This window comes from Podarcis pityusensis, assembly GCF_964106645.2.
Source record: "Podarcis pityusensis genome assembly, chromosome: 12".
NCBI classification, from domain to species: domain Eukaryota; kingdom Metazoa; phylum Chordata; class Lepidosauria; order Squamata; family Lacertidae; genus Podarcis; species Podarcis pityusensis.
Window position 1 is genome coordinate 35,867,493 of NC_138037.1, and position 16,933 is coordinate 35,884,425.

General features: G+C 44.6%; 1 protein-coding gene across 9 annotated transcripts in view; it reads right to left on the bottom strand.

Moving 5' to 3' along the window:
• OSBPL3 (oxysterol binding protein like 3) overlaps positions 1–16,933 on the bottom strand; it is a 104,728-nt gene that overhangs the window by 15,418 nt on the left and 72,377 nt on the right. For 7 of the 9 annotated variants that reach the window (XM_080974651.1, XM_080974649.1, XM_080974654.1 and 4 more), the window contains 2 exons: positions 15,989–16,119; positions 6,366–6,473 (listed from right to left, as the gene is read on the bottom strand). In XM_080974651.1, the coding sequence (XP_080830777.1) occupies positions 6,366–6,473; positions 15,989–16,119 (239 nt within the window). The remainder of the gene's footprint in view (positions 1–6,365; positions 6,474–15,988; positions 16,120–16,933) is intronic. The other 2 variants (XM_080974655.1, XM_080974657.1) reach the window with 1 other exon arrangement.

Here is a 16,933-nt window from a genome sequence, read left to right on the forward strand (position 1 = left end):
AATCAACAGGCTTAAGCTCTAAGATCACTTTCAAGCTATTACTACTGTTTTTTGTTTTTTTTTAATGGATGAGACACAGTCATACGTACGGCAAGTTTGGATGGAAGAGTTAAAGCAGATTGTGCAACAAACCTGCTTTGAGAAATGGGGCTTTTTGTGTTAAGTTAGTGGGAATGTGCACTGGGAAGTATGAGGAAACAATTGCTTGATGCAAATGTCCTACAAACTCCCCACAAGCAAATCAGAGCAAATGCTTGATAAACAAGAGGCTCTGAATAACTTTCTGCACGTCCCTTGTGAAAATAAAGCAGGACAGGAAAGTGGTAGTGCCCCCGACACTTCATCAAATCAAGCTAATTGCTTGGTTTCACAAAACAAAAAGGAAAAAAAGGGAGGGAGCGAGCTCCCATTTTAATCATTTTTTAAAAACCTTTTCCTGTTGTCCACCACAGAGAATTTGGCAGGTGTATCAATACCCCTCAATACACTTGTGTTGACTTGTCAAAATGCAACATCAGCAAGCATGGCCGATGGTTGGGTATGATGGGAGCTGTAATCCAAAAACATTTGCACGGGGAAGGCTACTTCATAATTTCATTTTACACAGACTTGAGGTGGGTAAAATCTGGACAATCTTTCTGTGCCAGTGAAGGTTCTTTAACTTCCCAAGGCATCTGGCAGAGGCCCCTTCCAACTCTACAATTCTGTGGGCCATTTACAGATTTTGATTGGGAAGTAAGCAGCATACTTGGCTAATTGAAACTGACGTCCTTAGCTTATCCCCAAGCTTATCTGTAATGTGTTTTTTCTATTAAAAAAGGCATTTACAAGAGTGTTTTCCGCTCAACAGCTTTGCTGCTTTAGTTCTGATAATTTGGTCACTTAACTATCAAGAGCTATTCGATGTGTCAGGCCTTGGCACTACACATATTTTTAAAATAACTCATTAAAGTCAACACTCGCCTCCATGAGCCTTAGCTACATCACTGATAGTTTTTTGTGGGCTTTCAAGTAAGTTACTAGGATTCTTAGATTTGGCCTTATGCAAGAGAAGCTCAGCATCAATAAGTAAGAAAGTAAATAGGTAAAGGACCCCTGGACAGTTAAGTCCCGTCAAAGGCAACAACCAGGTTGTGACGCTCATCTCGCTTTCAGGCCAAGGGAGCTGGTGTTTGTCCACAGACAGCTTTCTGGGTCATGTGGCCAGCATGACTAAACCGCTTCTGGAGCAACGGAACACTGTGACTGAAACCAGAGTGCACGGAAACTCTGTTTACCTTCCCGCTGCAGTGGTACCTATTTATCTACTTGCACTAGTGTGCTTTTGAACTGCTAGGTTTACCTTTATCAATAAATACACCATGATGGACCAAAGCATTCATGAAAGGAGAAGAGGTGCTGTTACCAAAGTAGGATGGGTAAAAACATATGTTTCTTGTTCGTTTGACAATGTCTAAAGCTTAATATGGTTCTATTTAATGGAAAAATCAATCAACCAATAGATTTGGTGTAATGCAATACATAGCAGTTACAGCCACGATTATGCCATATAAAACATCACTACAACTCTTCATTTTTCCATTTCTTCACGGTTTATGACCCAAAGGTTCTGGGGAAGGTATCCATATGCAGTGGTGCCTCACAAGACGAAATTAATTCGTTCTGCGAGTTTTTTCGTCTTGCGAATTTTTCGTCTTGCGAAGTCGCAACTGCACCTCTTCAAGCAATGCACCCTGGGTATTAACGGTTTTAAGAAAAAGGAAACAAACTTGCAAGACGTTTTCGTCTTGCGAAGCAAGCCCATAGGGAAATTCGTCTTGCAAAGCAACTCAAAAAACGAAAAACTCTTTCGTCTTGCGAGTTTTTCGTCGTGCGAGGCATTCGTCTTGCGAGGCACCACTGTGTTAGTATAGCCCATCTGTTAACAAAAAAACAAACACACAACTCCCAATATTAAACCTCAGCCCCATCGTGTAAGAAGGTTTCATGTCCCATTCACTGCTGCCATTTATATCCAGACTCAATGCAAAGAGGCTTTCCATGGGGAGGAAAGGACACCACAAAGAGGTGTTGTGAGATGCTCTACGCTTTATTGCAAGGGTAGGAAGCCTGTGGATCTCCATGTTGCAAGAGTACAACTCCCTTCATCCATGACCACAGGCCATGCTGGGGCGGGTGGGAGTTGGAGTCTAACTAGATCTGGAGAACCCATAAGCTCCCTACTCCTGCTTTACAACCACTAGAAGAGGGGTCTGGGGCGTAGGCAAGTTAAATTCTCACCAATGGCCTTCCTCAATCTGCTGCTCTCTAGATGTTTTGTACTATTATCAGTCCTAGCCAGAAAGGCCATTGACCAGGGATGGTGGGGGTTATAGTCCAAAACATCTGGAGGGTTCTAGGTTAGGCAAGACTGGCACAGTGGAACCTCAGTTTTCGAGCATCTCGGAAGCCGAATGATTTGGAACCTGAACACCGAAAACCTGGAAGTAATTGCTTCCGTTTTCGAACGCGCCTCAGAAGTCGAACGGCTTCCGAGGCGCATTTTTCATTTTTTCCCCCATTGACTTTGCAGCTAGCCCATTGCTCCTCGGTTTTCGAACGTTTCCGGAACAGATTACGGTCGAAAACTGAGGTTCCACTGTATAGGATGTAAAAAAGTTGCATTTAATGATCCAGCATTGGGATTCTTTAACATTTTCTGTGCATCAGATTCAGCTTCTGCACAGCCAATGGTGAGGGGAGACAAAAACAGAGAGGGAAGAAAGGAAGTCCGCAAATAGTAAGAGCTTGTCACTTTATAACTTAGATGGTTAACAGTCCTGAACCAGAAGATTTTACAGAGCTAAAGGAAGATCAGCAGACCAGTTCTGCCCTACCAGTGCAAGGGAAACTTCCTTGGAAGATGAGGCTTATTTCCTGAAGCTCTCTGCTTTCAACAAAGCTCAGTGGTGGTGCACAAGTTAAGCCACTGCCAGTTCAAAACTGATGGGAGGCTAAAGTCCTGACACTGCACCTAAGAACACAGCTTGGCCACTCCTGCAGCTCAAGGAAGACAACTAATCTTTAGCAATCAGAAATATACGGTTGTGAAGGATAATTCACCAACAACATTCCATCCAAAGCAGATCAATTGCATCTCTTGAAACTGAAAAATCAATGCATCCTCAAAACCCATTTTGCAAAACCTGGGTTTGGAACATCGTATTACAAACTCTAATATAAATATAATGTCATATGGTTCAGCTGCAAAATGAAATACATCCAGACCAAGGACGGGCTAAAGTTTACAGGCTTCTCTAAAAGCATTGTCTCTTCAAATGTCTTTTCCAGGCATGCATTATGAAAATAACGGATAAAAAAACCCAGCCACTGTTGGTAACATCTTTTAATTCTAAACTGTGAACTCCCGCTTCTTCCCCTCCAGCCTCACTGCAACCCCAATACCTAAGGACCGTCTCTTTTCCTGCTTAGACTATCTGAGACACACTTTTGCTGTGTCCAAAATAAGTATGGAGAATGGGTGACTACAGAGTATGCCTTCTCTGTCTTTTCAATGAGCTTCCCAGATAGGAATGCTCCTATCCCAGATAGGAGTCTACTTTACTATGATTTCAGGGCTGCGTAAAAATGTTTTTAGCGTCCTGGGCAGCTTCAGTGATATTGTTATTACAGTCACTCAATCCCTGGCCTTCTCAGGTAGGGCTGGGAAAGACTCCTGCTGGAGAGCAGCTACCAGTCAGTGTAGACAACAGTGAACTACACGGACCATTGGTCTGACTCTGTATGTGGCAGTTTCCTATGTTAATATGTTTTATCATGCTTCGGTGTATTAAAAATATTGTACAGTGGTACCTCGGGTTACATACGCTTCAGGTTACAGACTCTGCTAACCCAGAAACAGTGCTTCAGGTTAAGACCTTTGCTTCAGAATGAGAACAGAAATCGTGCTCTGGCGGCGCAGCAGCAGCAGGAGGCCCCATTAGCCAAAGTGGTGCTTCAGGTTAAGAACAGTTTCAGGTTAAGTACGGACCTCTGGAACGAATTAAGTTCTTAACCCCAGGTACCACTGTACATCATTTTGATACTTCTTCTTTTTTTTTTAAAGTATAAATTGATAGGTAAAGGTAAAGGGACCCCTGACCATTAGGTCCAGTCGTGGCCGACTCTGGGGTTGCGGCGCTCATCTCGCTTTATTGGCCGAGGGAGCCGGCGTACAGCTTCCAGGTCATGTGGCCAGCATGACTAAGCCACTTCTGGCAAACCAGAGCAGCGCACAGAAACGCCGTTTACCTTCCCGCCAGAGTGGTACCTATTTATCTACTTGCACTTTGACGTGCTTTCGAACTGCTAGGTTGGCAGGAGCAGGGACCGAGCAACGGGAGCTCACCCCGTCGCGGGGATTCAAACCACCGACCTTCTGATCGGCAAGTCCTAGGCTCTGTGGTTTAACCCACAGCGCCACCCGCGTCCTATAAATTGATATACAAGTCTAATAAATCAAATCACGTGTTCAGAACTGGTGAAGTCTATGCACATCATCCTGATCAACAATCAGAGCAGGTTCTGGAATTGCTACTTTGATGGCAACATCACACAGACAGCCCCTAAAAAGTGAGCAAACAGTTGTACTCATGCCTGTTTCTTTTGAACATTCACAAACGCCGGCTTTAAAAAAAATAAAATGGAACAGTAGCAGAGTTTCTGCAAATGAAGAAGTTAGTGCAAATCCTTCCATCTTTTTTAAACTTTTCATCAGGTTGAGCCCTGTTTTCCACCTCTCTTCTTTTCACACACCTCCATTATAATTCTTTATAGATAGTGATGTTTTAAGAAGATGTGTTTAGTTTCGTTTTTAAAAGATTTTAAAATTTGCACGAAATCAAAGCAGCATTTGGGCACGAATCTAAAAAATATATATTTAAAGAATTAACTCACAGCTAAAATTGTGCCCTTGCGTGTATTTTTATCCCCCCCCCCCCAAAAAAAATACGGTTATGTTATGCCTACTACTGTGGACAGAACGTAGTGGGGGTGTAAGAACACACAAAGCATGATATTCAGAGTGTGCAAAAGATGCCCATGGGAAGCCCACAAGCTGAACCTAAGCAAAATGGTAATCCCGTCCCTGTCATTTCCAGCAAACAGTATTCAAAGACATCCTGCCTCTGAGGTACACCATAGCCACTACTGCCAGCAGCCATTAGGGCTAGCACCATTGATCGTTTTGTCCTCCATGAATTTGTATAATCCTCTTTTAAAACCATCTATCTATGTTGGCGGCTGTCATAGCCCTTGCATGCATTCTCTGCTGCCTCTTGTGAATGTGGTGTTATTGTGAGTCTCTGTGTTATCAGCGAAAGCACTAGGTAGGAAGCACTACTGACCCAGCACTACGTGCCAACAAGGTCATTAATTTTTGATCTTGCCTCCCTTCCAAGTCATAACATGGTACATTCCAGAGTTTAATCGCGAGGTGCTCACTGGCACCACCTGTTTACTCAAAATGTCAGTCAATGTTAAATCAGCCTACCAATTTCTATCTGGCTTCTCAAAAAGTATTACATGAGATCAGACTAAGTTATTGTGCTAGTCAAAATTTAGAGAGCGTGTTGTAAGTAATACAGCCCCGCTTCCTTCATTAAAATAGCCGCTATCTACCTGCTATGATTTATAAATATATTTCTGTTCAGCTTTATGGAAATCGCAGTTGCAAGTGCCAGAGAGACGTTCAAGCAAAGAGGTAAACTTGGCTACTGGCTGGGAGACTCTGAAGCTCCAGCGATGCTTTGCGATTTCACCTTATTCTTCCAAATATCAAGAACCTGGCAGGATGATGGCGCATTGGCATATTATAGCACTTTCCCCCCCAGTAGCTTTTGAGAGATGTGCTTTTCAGGCTGATGAGCAGTGTTGAAATATTCTACTTCGGCTATTTACAAAACAGAATGCAAGTTGTGTCTCATGACACGTGAGGTGTGTGTGTGAGCGCACACGCAAAAGCTGTAATGGAAGGAACTATAGAAAACTAGTTAGAGACACAAAACTGTTCAGCGACACCAAAGAAAACGACAGGACAACTTTTGCTAACAAAACTCTAGCATTGGAAGGGCAGCAACTCGGCTGTCAGCAAAAAGCACCGAAAACATGCTTGGAAATAAAACTGTTCTATGGGAAGTATGCACAATAATTCATGTCACAACAGATGAGTCATAAGCACAGGAAAAGGAGCAGCTGAATGGGGTGGAAAAAAGAAGCAGGGTATTGGTTGGGCTGAGGTGGGGGAGAGAAGCAGCAAGCAGCTTTGCAGAAGGACAGGGAATCTATACCCACCTTTGCCAAACCAGGGCAGAAAAATCTATACCCACCTTTGCCAAATCAGGGCTGGATTTTGCATTAGCTGCTGAATCAAGAAGCACAGATTCGGCATGTATTCTGCGTAACCGGTCTTTAAGATCTGTGTTTTGTGCTATGGCCTGAAATGTTTAAGACAAAAAAAAAAAAAAAAGTACATTTGGGCTATTAAGGTGTCTCAGCTGATCTTATATGGTTGCCTTTATGGTTCAAAACACAGACAGTTTAGTGCTCTAAAAATATTTGAAAGGGGGGAAAAAACAACCCCACATGTTTCTTTATGGGTCTTTTTGCACTGTCAATTAATTCAAAGAGTTTCTCCTTTCCTCTAAAGTAAAGAGTAGATTTAGGTGACGGGAAGTTGCACTTTAGCAGCTTAGAAACTTACTGTGCTACATATTTTATACTAATTTCTAGACACAAAAAGTGTGGTTAACATTGGGCTTAAGCGAAACTATTGTATTCCTATTGCACACTGTAACATTTAAAGTGGTTCTTGTGTGCTCTGTCTCACCTGAAGACATTGAAACTCGCCTTTGGAATGTACGAAGGTAGGAGACATAGCAAGTGACTTCAGATAAGGCCCTTCATTAGATACAGTGGTGCCTCGCAAGACGAAATTAATTCGTTCCGCAAGTCTCTTCGTCTTGCGAGTTTTTCGTCTTGCAATGCACGGTTTCCCATAGGAATGCATTGAAAATCAATTAATGCGTTCCTAGGGAAACCGCCTTCAGACCAGGTCCGGGGACAGTCTGTCCCCGGACCTCTTCTGAAGGCTGAGGGGGGGGGCAAGGGCTTTTCTTCCCACCCCCAGCATTTTAAAAAACCCCGGGACAGCGGAGGACTTCTCCGCTGTCCGGGCGATCTTAAAATGCTGGCGGGCGGCATTTTAAAATCGCCCCGGGACAGCGGAGGACTTCTCCGCTGTCCGGGGCGATTTAAAAGCCCCTGGGAAGGCAGGCAGGGGGGACAAAGACTTTTGCCCCCCGCCAGCCTTCAGAAGAGGTCCTGGACCTCTTCTGAAGGCGGGCGGGGGGCGAAAGTCTTTGCTCCCCCCTGCCTTCAAAAGCCGTCCGGGACAGGCAGGCAGGGGGGAGCAAAGACTTTCGCCCCCCGCCCGCCTTCAGAAGGTGTTCCCTCCCCCCCCGCCCGGCTTCGGAGCACCGTTCCGAAGCCGGGCGGCGGCGGCAGGTGTTCCCTCCCCCCGCCCGGCTTCGGAGCACCGTTCCGAAGCCGGGCGGCGGGGGGAGGTCTTCCCTCCCCCCCGCCCGGCTTCGGAGCACCGTTCCGAAGCCGGCGGCGGCGGCAGGTGTTCCCTCCCCCCCGCCCGGCTTCGGAGCACCGTTCCGAAGCCGGGCGGCGGCGGCAGGTGTTCCCTCCCCCCCCGCCCGGCTTCGGAGGAGCCTTCCGAAGCCCGGCGGCGGCGGGAGGAGGTGTCCCCGCCCAGCCGCCAGGCTTCGGAGGAGGTCCGAGGACAGTGGGGAAGACGCGCTGCGCTTCCCCGCTGTCCCTGAGATTTCCCTATGGGCTGTCGTCTTGCGAAGCAAGCCCATAGGGAAATTCGTTTTGCGAAGCGCCTCCAAAACGGAAAACCCTTTCGTCTAGCGGGTTTTCCGTCTTGCGAGGCGTTCATCTTGCGGGGTACCACTGTACTTGGTAAATACACACACACACACACACACACACACACACATTTTTCTGGGTTATATCTTCGTCTCAAACCATTGCAACACCCATTTCCTCACATTCATTTGCTTCTTTAGAATGGAATATGACTAACTACTTTGGAATTTACATTGGCTATTTATTTTCTACACAGGGTTCTCTGTTGCAGATCACCACACACCAAATAACCAAACATCTACCAGTGAGCACTTACCGTGCTTTGCATTAGAAAACTGTAATGGGCATTATAGCGTCTGGGTGAAAATGTCACTTACAAGGTGACTTTTCTCCTGTCAATCTTCAAATTTAGACCAGTTAAAGGAGACCGGAGAAGACAATGGGTTAAAAGCATGAGGCCAACTAATATCTAAACCAGCCCTGCTTCTATAGAAAAGTTCTAGTGGCCTTGGCATGTAGCCAAACCCATTACAAAGCCCGTGAAAGACAGGAAAAGCACTCTCAGATGGTAATAACGAACTGACATTAAAACTGATTTATGAATAACCAGGGCAAGATCAAACATGCCTCTTCAGCAAGTGGGAGTAAACACTTGCTTTCGTCAAACAGAATAGGTTTTTTAGGGCAAGCATGACGAATCACTTGAGAATTTATATTTTTAAATTATTCTACTTAGCTTTAAAAAGAAAGAAAGACATATTTTGAATGAAACTAAGGGCTCGCCCACACTTCTGCTTCTGGACAAGTAGCGTTAACTCAGCTAGCTAGAGATTAATGCTGATCATGCGAAGGTTGTGGGTTTGATCCCCGTACAGGGCAGCTGCATATTCCTGCATTGCAGGGGGTTGGACTAGATGAACATTGGGGTCCCTTTCTACTCTAGGATTCTATGAGCCAATGTAGTTCTATGAGTAGGTACAAGCGGTTTTGACATTCCCCCAGAAAGCCTGCTCTTCAGTGCTAAATCGAAACCAACAGCAACCCACAGAAAACCCGGTTGCCATTTGCTCCGATTCAACGAAAAACCACTTTGTCCCCAGAATGGCAAATGTCCTGAGATCTTCAGAGCTAGGATGATACCTCAACTTGATGGAAAAGTTGAAAACATCTGAATTTTCCAAGTGTGTATGTCTGCCCCTCCTTTATTGATAAAATCAGGTGAGGCAAAAATTGGTTAATCAAGACTTTTGCTCTGATCTTTAAGGGGTCATTTCGAGCCCAAATGCATCTAGATAAAAAGGTACCAGTTCCCTTTAGGATTGGAGCTTAACTGTAATATGAAGTTGTTGTTTTTAAAAATAAGCCCGATCCCTGGATTTTCATTGGTACTCCAGTGCATGAGGAGGTCAAGTTTAATCCTACTTGATGAAAAGTGACCCATGTGCTGCAAGAGGCAATGGAAAAAACTCCCACTGGCACTAGGAAGACTTTCCCCCTTCAGACTCACTGCCACAACAGGATCACATTGGCAGGGTCCTGGCTGGGGAGAGAAGGGTTAAACCTATTCTCCCTGGGCACTAGTCCTGATGCAAATCACTCCTCCCCCACAGATTAAATTTTTTAAAAAACCAACCTGTTTCAGCTGCAAGCTATGCTATTAACCAATGTGTAGTCCTAAAATCCCCTGGGCTCTCAAGTTGGTCAGTTTAGGACCTGGCAACCTTAAATGGCCCATTAATGTGGTCTGATCTATATTCAGCTACAGACTAATCTTAGCTCAGGGGAAATGTGTCAGGGGCTGGATCCCAGGGTGGAGTCAAATGTGGGCATCTCTCACATTCACAAGCACCATCCCTATCAATCTGTCTCAACAAGAACACCCCCTTGATCCACCATCTACTCCTGTGGTTCCCAACGTGGGGCACACGCCCCACAGGGGGGCAATTTGAGAATGAGTTATTAACAGTTAATGGCCTTTTAGGCTTCCTCCATGTGAATAGGAGTTCACTTTTTGAATAATAAGAATTATATGTCACCGGGGTGGGGGTAGGAATCAGGATTTTAGAGATGTTTAAGTGGGGCATGGCCAAAAAAAGGTTGGGAATCCTTGATCTACTCAGTCTCCTTTATGCACACACACACAATTCTCTGTCTGTCTGTCTCTCTGTGCATCCATCCATCCATCCAACTAGCCATCCATGTACCTTCATACCTACTTACCTAAACACACAAAATACACACACTGCAATTGGAGTTTTTCCACCAGTGCACATAACAGATCCAGAATGATCCCCAGGCCTTGCATTGGCAAAAAGGGAATTGAGCTGTGGGATCCCTTTCATCATGGGGTTGTTTTTTGACAATGCAAATCCGCAGATGTGGGGCCCCCCTAATCTGGACTGAGATCCTAGCAGAGAGGAAAGGTTTAGAGCCCTTCTACCACCTACCTCAGCTTCCCAATCCACATCTGGTTTACTACTACTATTATGCCCCTGCTTTTCCTTTCTCTCAGTAGCCCAAAGGGAGTTGAGTCCTGGTGGCTGGGTGGAAAGCATTCCACTCACGGGTCAGAGGATCCCCATCCTGTCTCCATATTTTATTTTATTTTTGAGATAGTTGGAGATGCTCCATACTCTTCTCAAGATAATAAATTTTACTCTTTCGCCCATTCTATCTCATGTCCCATCTTTAGGCACTTTTACATATACAGAATGAAATTTCAAAGGAACTCGATGTTGCTATTAAAGAAGCGGCAAAGGAAAATGCCATGGCATTTGTTGTTTCAGGCTTTTAATAACCTTAGATGTCAACAAGAAGCTATGAATGTGGAGGCAATGCTGAAGCCCTCCTTTAACACTTGTAAATCAAGATACCGCATTCTTCTATCAATACCCGCCCCTGCCCCCCAGACACACACAATTTAAAATATGTTTTAAAATCTGTCAAAACTGTCCAGCAGTAAACAGGGACTTTAGCTCCCTGGCTGGTGCCAGTTCTATTTACTGAACTGTGATAGTTCTTTGGGGAGAAAGAGCTCGAAGTACACCTAACATTTACCAGAGTATTAGAATTACTGAGTGCCCAACATGAAACCCAACACACTCCATTTCCCTGAGAAAATCACAGCCCTTCCTTCTGCGGCCTTCGAAACCAGTCAGTAGTTAAGGGGGGTGGGTCTCCTTCCCTACGCCGGTAATCCAAGCATCCATTTCTCATCAGGCATCAAATCTTTCCTATGTGGCTGGGAATAATGCCAGAGGACCACTTTCATTAACTGCTTTTGAATTGTATCCTCTCGTTCTTGGGAGCATTTGGCAGGGTCAAACATGTTTACACCTTTTTTGCCAAGCACTTCCTCCATAGCATTTCCTGGAGATGTTTAGCTATAGTCAATATTTCTTCTAGGAATACATCCAGGTGTTTCAAGGCCATTTCTTGTCTGTGACTTGTCAGACCAAACACTGTCTGCATGTGTTTACATGGCCAAAAAACAAGCTGCAATAAGGCGCGTTCAGCAGCTTGAAACAGTATTCCATGGCCTGTTTTGGACTCCCAAACCATTTCGGAGGTAAACCATTGTTTACAGTAACTGATCTGGTCGCACTGACAAGCTATAGCTACTATGAACCAAGGAGAAAGGAGAGAATAGGAGTGTGTATGTTTGTGTGTGTGCAGGGTAGAGTGCTCAGGATCAGCACCAACAGGTATCTGGCAAGGTTTCCAGTTACTACTGTCTCAATAATGGCAGACTTTGTTTGTGAAAGAGTAAGAGAAGGAAGAATACAATACTCTTTTCTGAGATAAGAAAGAAAAGGAAGGTGCTCATCTTCCCTCCCATTATGTTTGGACAGAGAAAAGCAAACCAACGAAATCTGCTTGACCGAGTGTCTTAAATAGACAGCACCAAACACCAAGTGTTAAAACATTCAGGAAAAATATGTACTGTAGTATGAAACAACATTTACTGGTAGGACTTCATCACTGTGCCTCGTGGCTGTGAATTCCGTTAAGTTACATGATGTGTTGCAGGAAAAAATGTCTGCAGTATTGCTTCATAACACTGCCTGAACTCATTTTTCTTGCGCAGAAAGGCGCAGGAGAGAGGAAATAACTCCAGATGATGTCCAACTGCAACAAACGGCAGGGAAGAGAGTGATAACTGCTCGGGGTTCGAAATCCACCCATGCCTTGTGCCTGCTTTGTTGTCCGGAGAATATTCTCACCTCACATCACTAGTTGTCCTAGGGCCTAGGCAAATCATATCTAGTTCCACGCTCACTGTTGCTCCTCTCTGCAGACATAATGCCCCTGATCTTGGAAGCTCAATTTAGTTATTATGGCTGATAGAATCTACCTATGGGTGGAGATTTTAGTAGAGAGGCTTTTGATAAGACGGAGCAGAAAGAAGTTTCTTAAGAAGTCTGTGTGGGACTTGCAGCATTCCTGCTTTGGGGGGGAGAAACCATCTACCACTGACAACCCCTGTGCATTTTGCTGGTTCAGGCACAAATACCAGCTTGCCAAGGCTGGGCAGAGCTGAAAGGAGAAACAGGCAGCTGAAAGGTTGTACTTCCAACAGAGTTCCGAAAAATATGGCTGAATAGTTTGGCACTCAGCCTGAGTTTTTATTCTAGGAAAAATCCCCAAACACATTTTTAAAGCTCTTCACAAAAGCCAAGGTATTGTATCCAGAACAAGAGTGTACAGCAATCAAGAGCTGCAGGATGCAGAATATTTAAGCCAGACAAATGGGACGCAGCATTAGCACACGATTACTGTGCCGTGAATTTAATAGTACTGTGTTTTAAAATGATTTTATAACTCCATTTCGTGGGACCTTTGGAGAACAGTAATCTTCCTGTACATACAGTAACACTTTTATGTACTCTATGGCTGTTTTTATTCTAGAAAGCGAGTAAAATTTTAATGTTGCTTGTTGCCGTTTTCTCATCCATCTTTACAAAAGTCAGTGGCTAAAATGGCTAAGAAACTGAACTTGAACTAGTGCTAGGAAGTGATGCTCTCCGATTCATGCCTGGCCTATAAATGCGGCAGCATAAAGAGGGAATAAGAGTCATGAAGTGGTAGATGGACAGCATCCCTTCAGATAGGGAGTGCTATCTTTTAAAAAATGTTCTTCTTCTCTGCACAACCATATACAAGCCAGCAGAAAACTAGAGGACTGGTCTAGAACCCCTTTTCCTGATGTACTTGGTTTTTTTATTTGCTTCAATGACATACCTAAGGGGAACATGAAAAAGGGCCCACCCCCTTCAAGCTGGATCTACAGGATCCTACCAGTTCATCCTGCTCCATGTAGAGGCCTAAGGTGCAGATAAATCCAAATGCTTGCAACCTTAAAAGTGTTCAGAAAGCAACTACCAAATGAGCAGTAGCTGCCACTCTGCATCTACTCCAGCTGAATATGCATTTCTGTCAAGTTAACCGGTCCTTGATTCATTCCTGCCTTCCAACTACAAGTGCACGCCATATGTTCTAACCTAGGAGAGCAGCAGATGCCGTTCTTTCCCCTGTCAAAGCTAACAACCCTTAACCTGATGACTCACATCACAGGCAGCCCAAGCAGAAGGTATTCTGAAGCCAAACTTCACTGCTAATCACTTCGAGATGCCTCCTGGGAAGAAAGCCACGCACGTAATAAAAATACATAAAACGGTAAGTCATCTTCTCATATTCCCCAGGTCTCAGGCTGGTTTCCAACGCAGGACCTAAGCCATAAGCCAACATCGTAGGTTTGCCAAGAGAACAGAGCAAGGAGAGCAGGTGAATGCTGGAATGTCATTGAGCATCCAAGGAAGAAGAGTAATCCGGTTTTTAAGCTCCAGCTTGTTTAGCGGCAGTAGCATCAAGTTAGCAAAAACCTTGCCTGATTTTGTTATCACAAAAAGAAAGATAGTGATTTTGTTATCACAAAAAGTGTGAAATGCATTCTACCCACACATAGCATTGCAGACACGGCACATACTAAAAAAATTCACAATAAAAGTAAAACAGCCTTTTAAAGCCCTAAATGGCCTCGGTCCTGTATACCTGAAGGAGCGTCTCCACCCCCATCATCCAGTGAGGTCCAGTGCTGAGGGCCTTCTGGCGGTTCCCTCATTGCAAGAAGTGAGGTTACAGGGAACCAGGCAGAGGGCCTTCTCAGTAGTGGAATCTGCCCTGTGGAACGCCCTCCCAGCAGATGTCAAGGCAATAAACAACTATTTTACTTTTAAAAGACAACTGTTTAGGGAAGTTTTTAATGTCTGATGCTGTATTGTTTTTAATATTCGGTTGGAAGCCACCCAGAGTGGCTGGGGAAACCCAGCCAGATGGGCAGGGTATAAATAATAAATTATTATTATATTATTATTTTAAAAATGAACTACACCTACATGGACTTTGAGAAATACTCAGTTTAATCTGTTGTTGACTAATTCCCCACAATTTCTAAAAACTACTTTATAGGTACTGAGTAAGTTTATTAATATTTATACAATGCCCACATATTGCTTGCCTAGAGTCTTTTGAGTTATAGGGGGCCTCTAGTGCTCAATGCAGAAAATCCAGAGTTTGCGTATCCTCCATAATCCAGCCTCTGCATGAAGACTGTGGAAGAGTGAGCAAGAGCCCACTACCCATCTTGGTCATGGGCCCTATTGCCGAACTACATCTGTCAAGTAAGAAACTAATGCTGAAAAATCCATCACTGATACACCTGGTGTCAGGGAGGAGAAGGAGAACTCCGAACCTAAACCTCGACTTGCTTTGCAGCTATACTCATTGGTGAGAAAGGCTTTGGGAGCAAACCCCAAGGAAAAATCCCTACCCATTGCCTTGTGGGATATTTTGGGGAGACAAAAGGGTTAAGGAGTAAACCCTACACAAATCTAGAGTGGAGTCCCTAAGACGGTTGGATGGTGCCTTGTGCGTCTCCTTCTTCCAACTCCTATAGCCAAGTTGATGCCAAATGTATTGCTCTGCTTTCCTTTGGCCCACAAGCGAGGCTGGGGAGGGGTGTGTGTCTTGCCATCTGGACAGCCCAGGACCTCCATACACTCTGCCCAGGCATGTGCTCACTTCAGTGCTGCTAACACAGCAAAAACAATGCTGGAGGCAGCAGTTATGAGTAACTAGTCTCTGCAGCCACAACAGGCGCTGTGATTCTCCAGCGGTTTAACCTCACCCCTGGAGGTGAAGTCCAATGTCTCTCGAGACAGACGGATTCCAACAATGGACATACTTGGTTTCGTCTACTTTAACCCCCCAAAAATCTCCCTGTGTATTACAAAGCTGCCTTGAGTTCTGTCACCTGATCCCATGGCCCAGAAAAATAGCAGACTCAGCCAAGAAGCAGAGCACACACCAGAGCTATGCAGATAGTTCTCAGTATCTCTCAATGAACTATATAAAGCAAAGAAAAAAGGGCTAAAATCAGAGCGTATTGGGAACACACTCTGGACATAATCAGATTCATGTCTCAAGTAGCCCTTATTGTTGCTTTCAACTACTCTACTTCTCATTCCGCCATGTAGCAGAAAGGCTATCGTTCATTCCCATGAGGAAAAAGGAAAGCACTTGGGACGCAACATTGCTGAAGATGCAAGACCTGCTCACACGATGTGTAGAGGAGTCTTTCCCAACCAGGTACCCTCAAGTTGTTTTGGACCACAACTCCCATGATCCTCAACTATTAGCTGTGCCAGCATGATTTATGGTCCAAAATATCTCAAGGACCCCACGTTGGGGAAGGTTGGTTTAGGGATTTGAAACATAAATATGTATGTGCAGCACACAGACAAACATCGTGTCTCCTTTGAACACCCCTTAGACATACAACGTTGTTCATATGCAACCCGGCATTCCAATGATGGACAACTCATGACCGAAAGAAATGAATATGCACACATCAAAAGGTTCAGGACACGAAAGGCGCCTCATACATTCGATGGCATTCCATCGGTCTCATTTCAGTGAGTTGTAAACACAGGCAAAGATCAAACCAAGACGAGATAAGCAAGTGATTTATGAGGCATGCCTCTGAACATCAGAGCAATCGATATGGGTCACTTACAGATGATAAGGCATTCTTCAGTCCAGCTATTTGCGCAGATGGAGATGAGGCTGAATCATGTTCAAACATCTGCTGCAGCTTCTCTCTCTCCGTCGAGATCGTACTGAAAGCCGACTTTAAGGTGAAGTACACTATAGAAAATAGTCAAAGTTACAGAAACGACACAAGGGCAAAATGTGTGCAGAAGAGCAGCTGGAGAGACAAACACAGCATGGCAAACAGCGAGAATGAAAACATTTCTGTTGCTGATTACATAAATACAAAGCAAAGTGCTTTGCAAGATTTTAATGTAAAAGGGGTTGGGGAAATACAGATTCATAAAATAAACACACACACACCAAATCCACAATGTAATGCAACTGTGGGCAATGATTATGATTATTTGCTCATGACCAGATAAGCCTTGTATTTAATTACTCACTTGGCAGCTTTAATGAATTTCATGCAGGTGAGTGAGCAGGCTGGCAGAGAAGCAACAAATCGCTCCAGCCCACCAGCCTGTTCCCTCGGTGGTCAATAGGGAAATGTAAGAGCTGACACAAGAGACAGAGCAATCCATCCCTCCTTTGCCTGAGCAATTGGTAGCTCAAGTTTCCATGCTGGCTAGAGAAGAGATGGTTTTCCGTCTTCTACGGACAGTATGGAAATGCAATCTACTATTCATTTATCTTGCTGCTTTGCACAATTTTCAAAACAGCGGGAAACCCACAATTTAAAAATCTCAGAGCATGAGAAGAGCTCTCTCTGCTGGATCAGACCAAAGGCCCATCTAGTCCAGCACAAGATGACAGCCTATGGGAAGCCTGGAAGCAGGACCTGGGTGCAACAGTGCTTTCACCCCTTGTGAATCCCAGCAACTGATTTACAGAGGCCTGCTTCCCCTGACACACCACTAGGCACGAGGCTTCTTAGCAGGCTAATAGAAGCCCTGCAGCTTAGTAACTT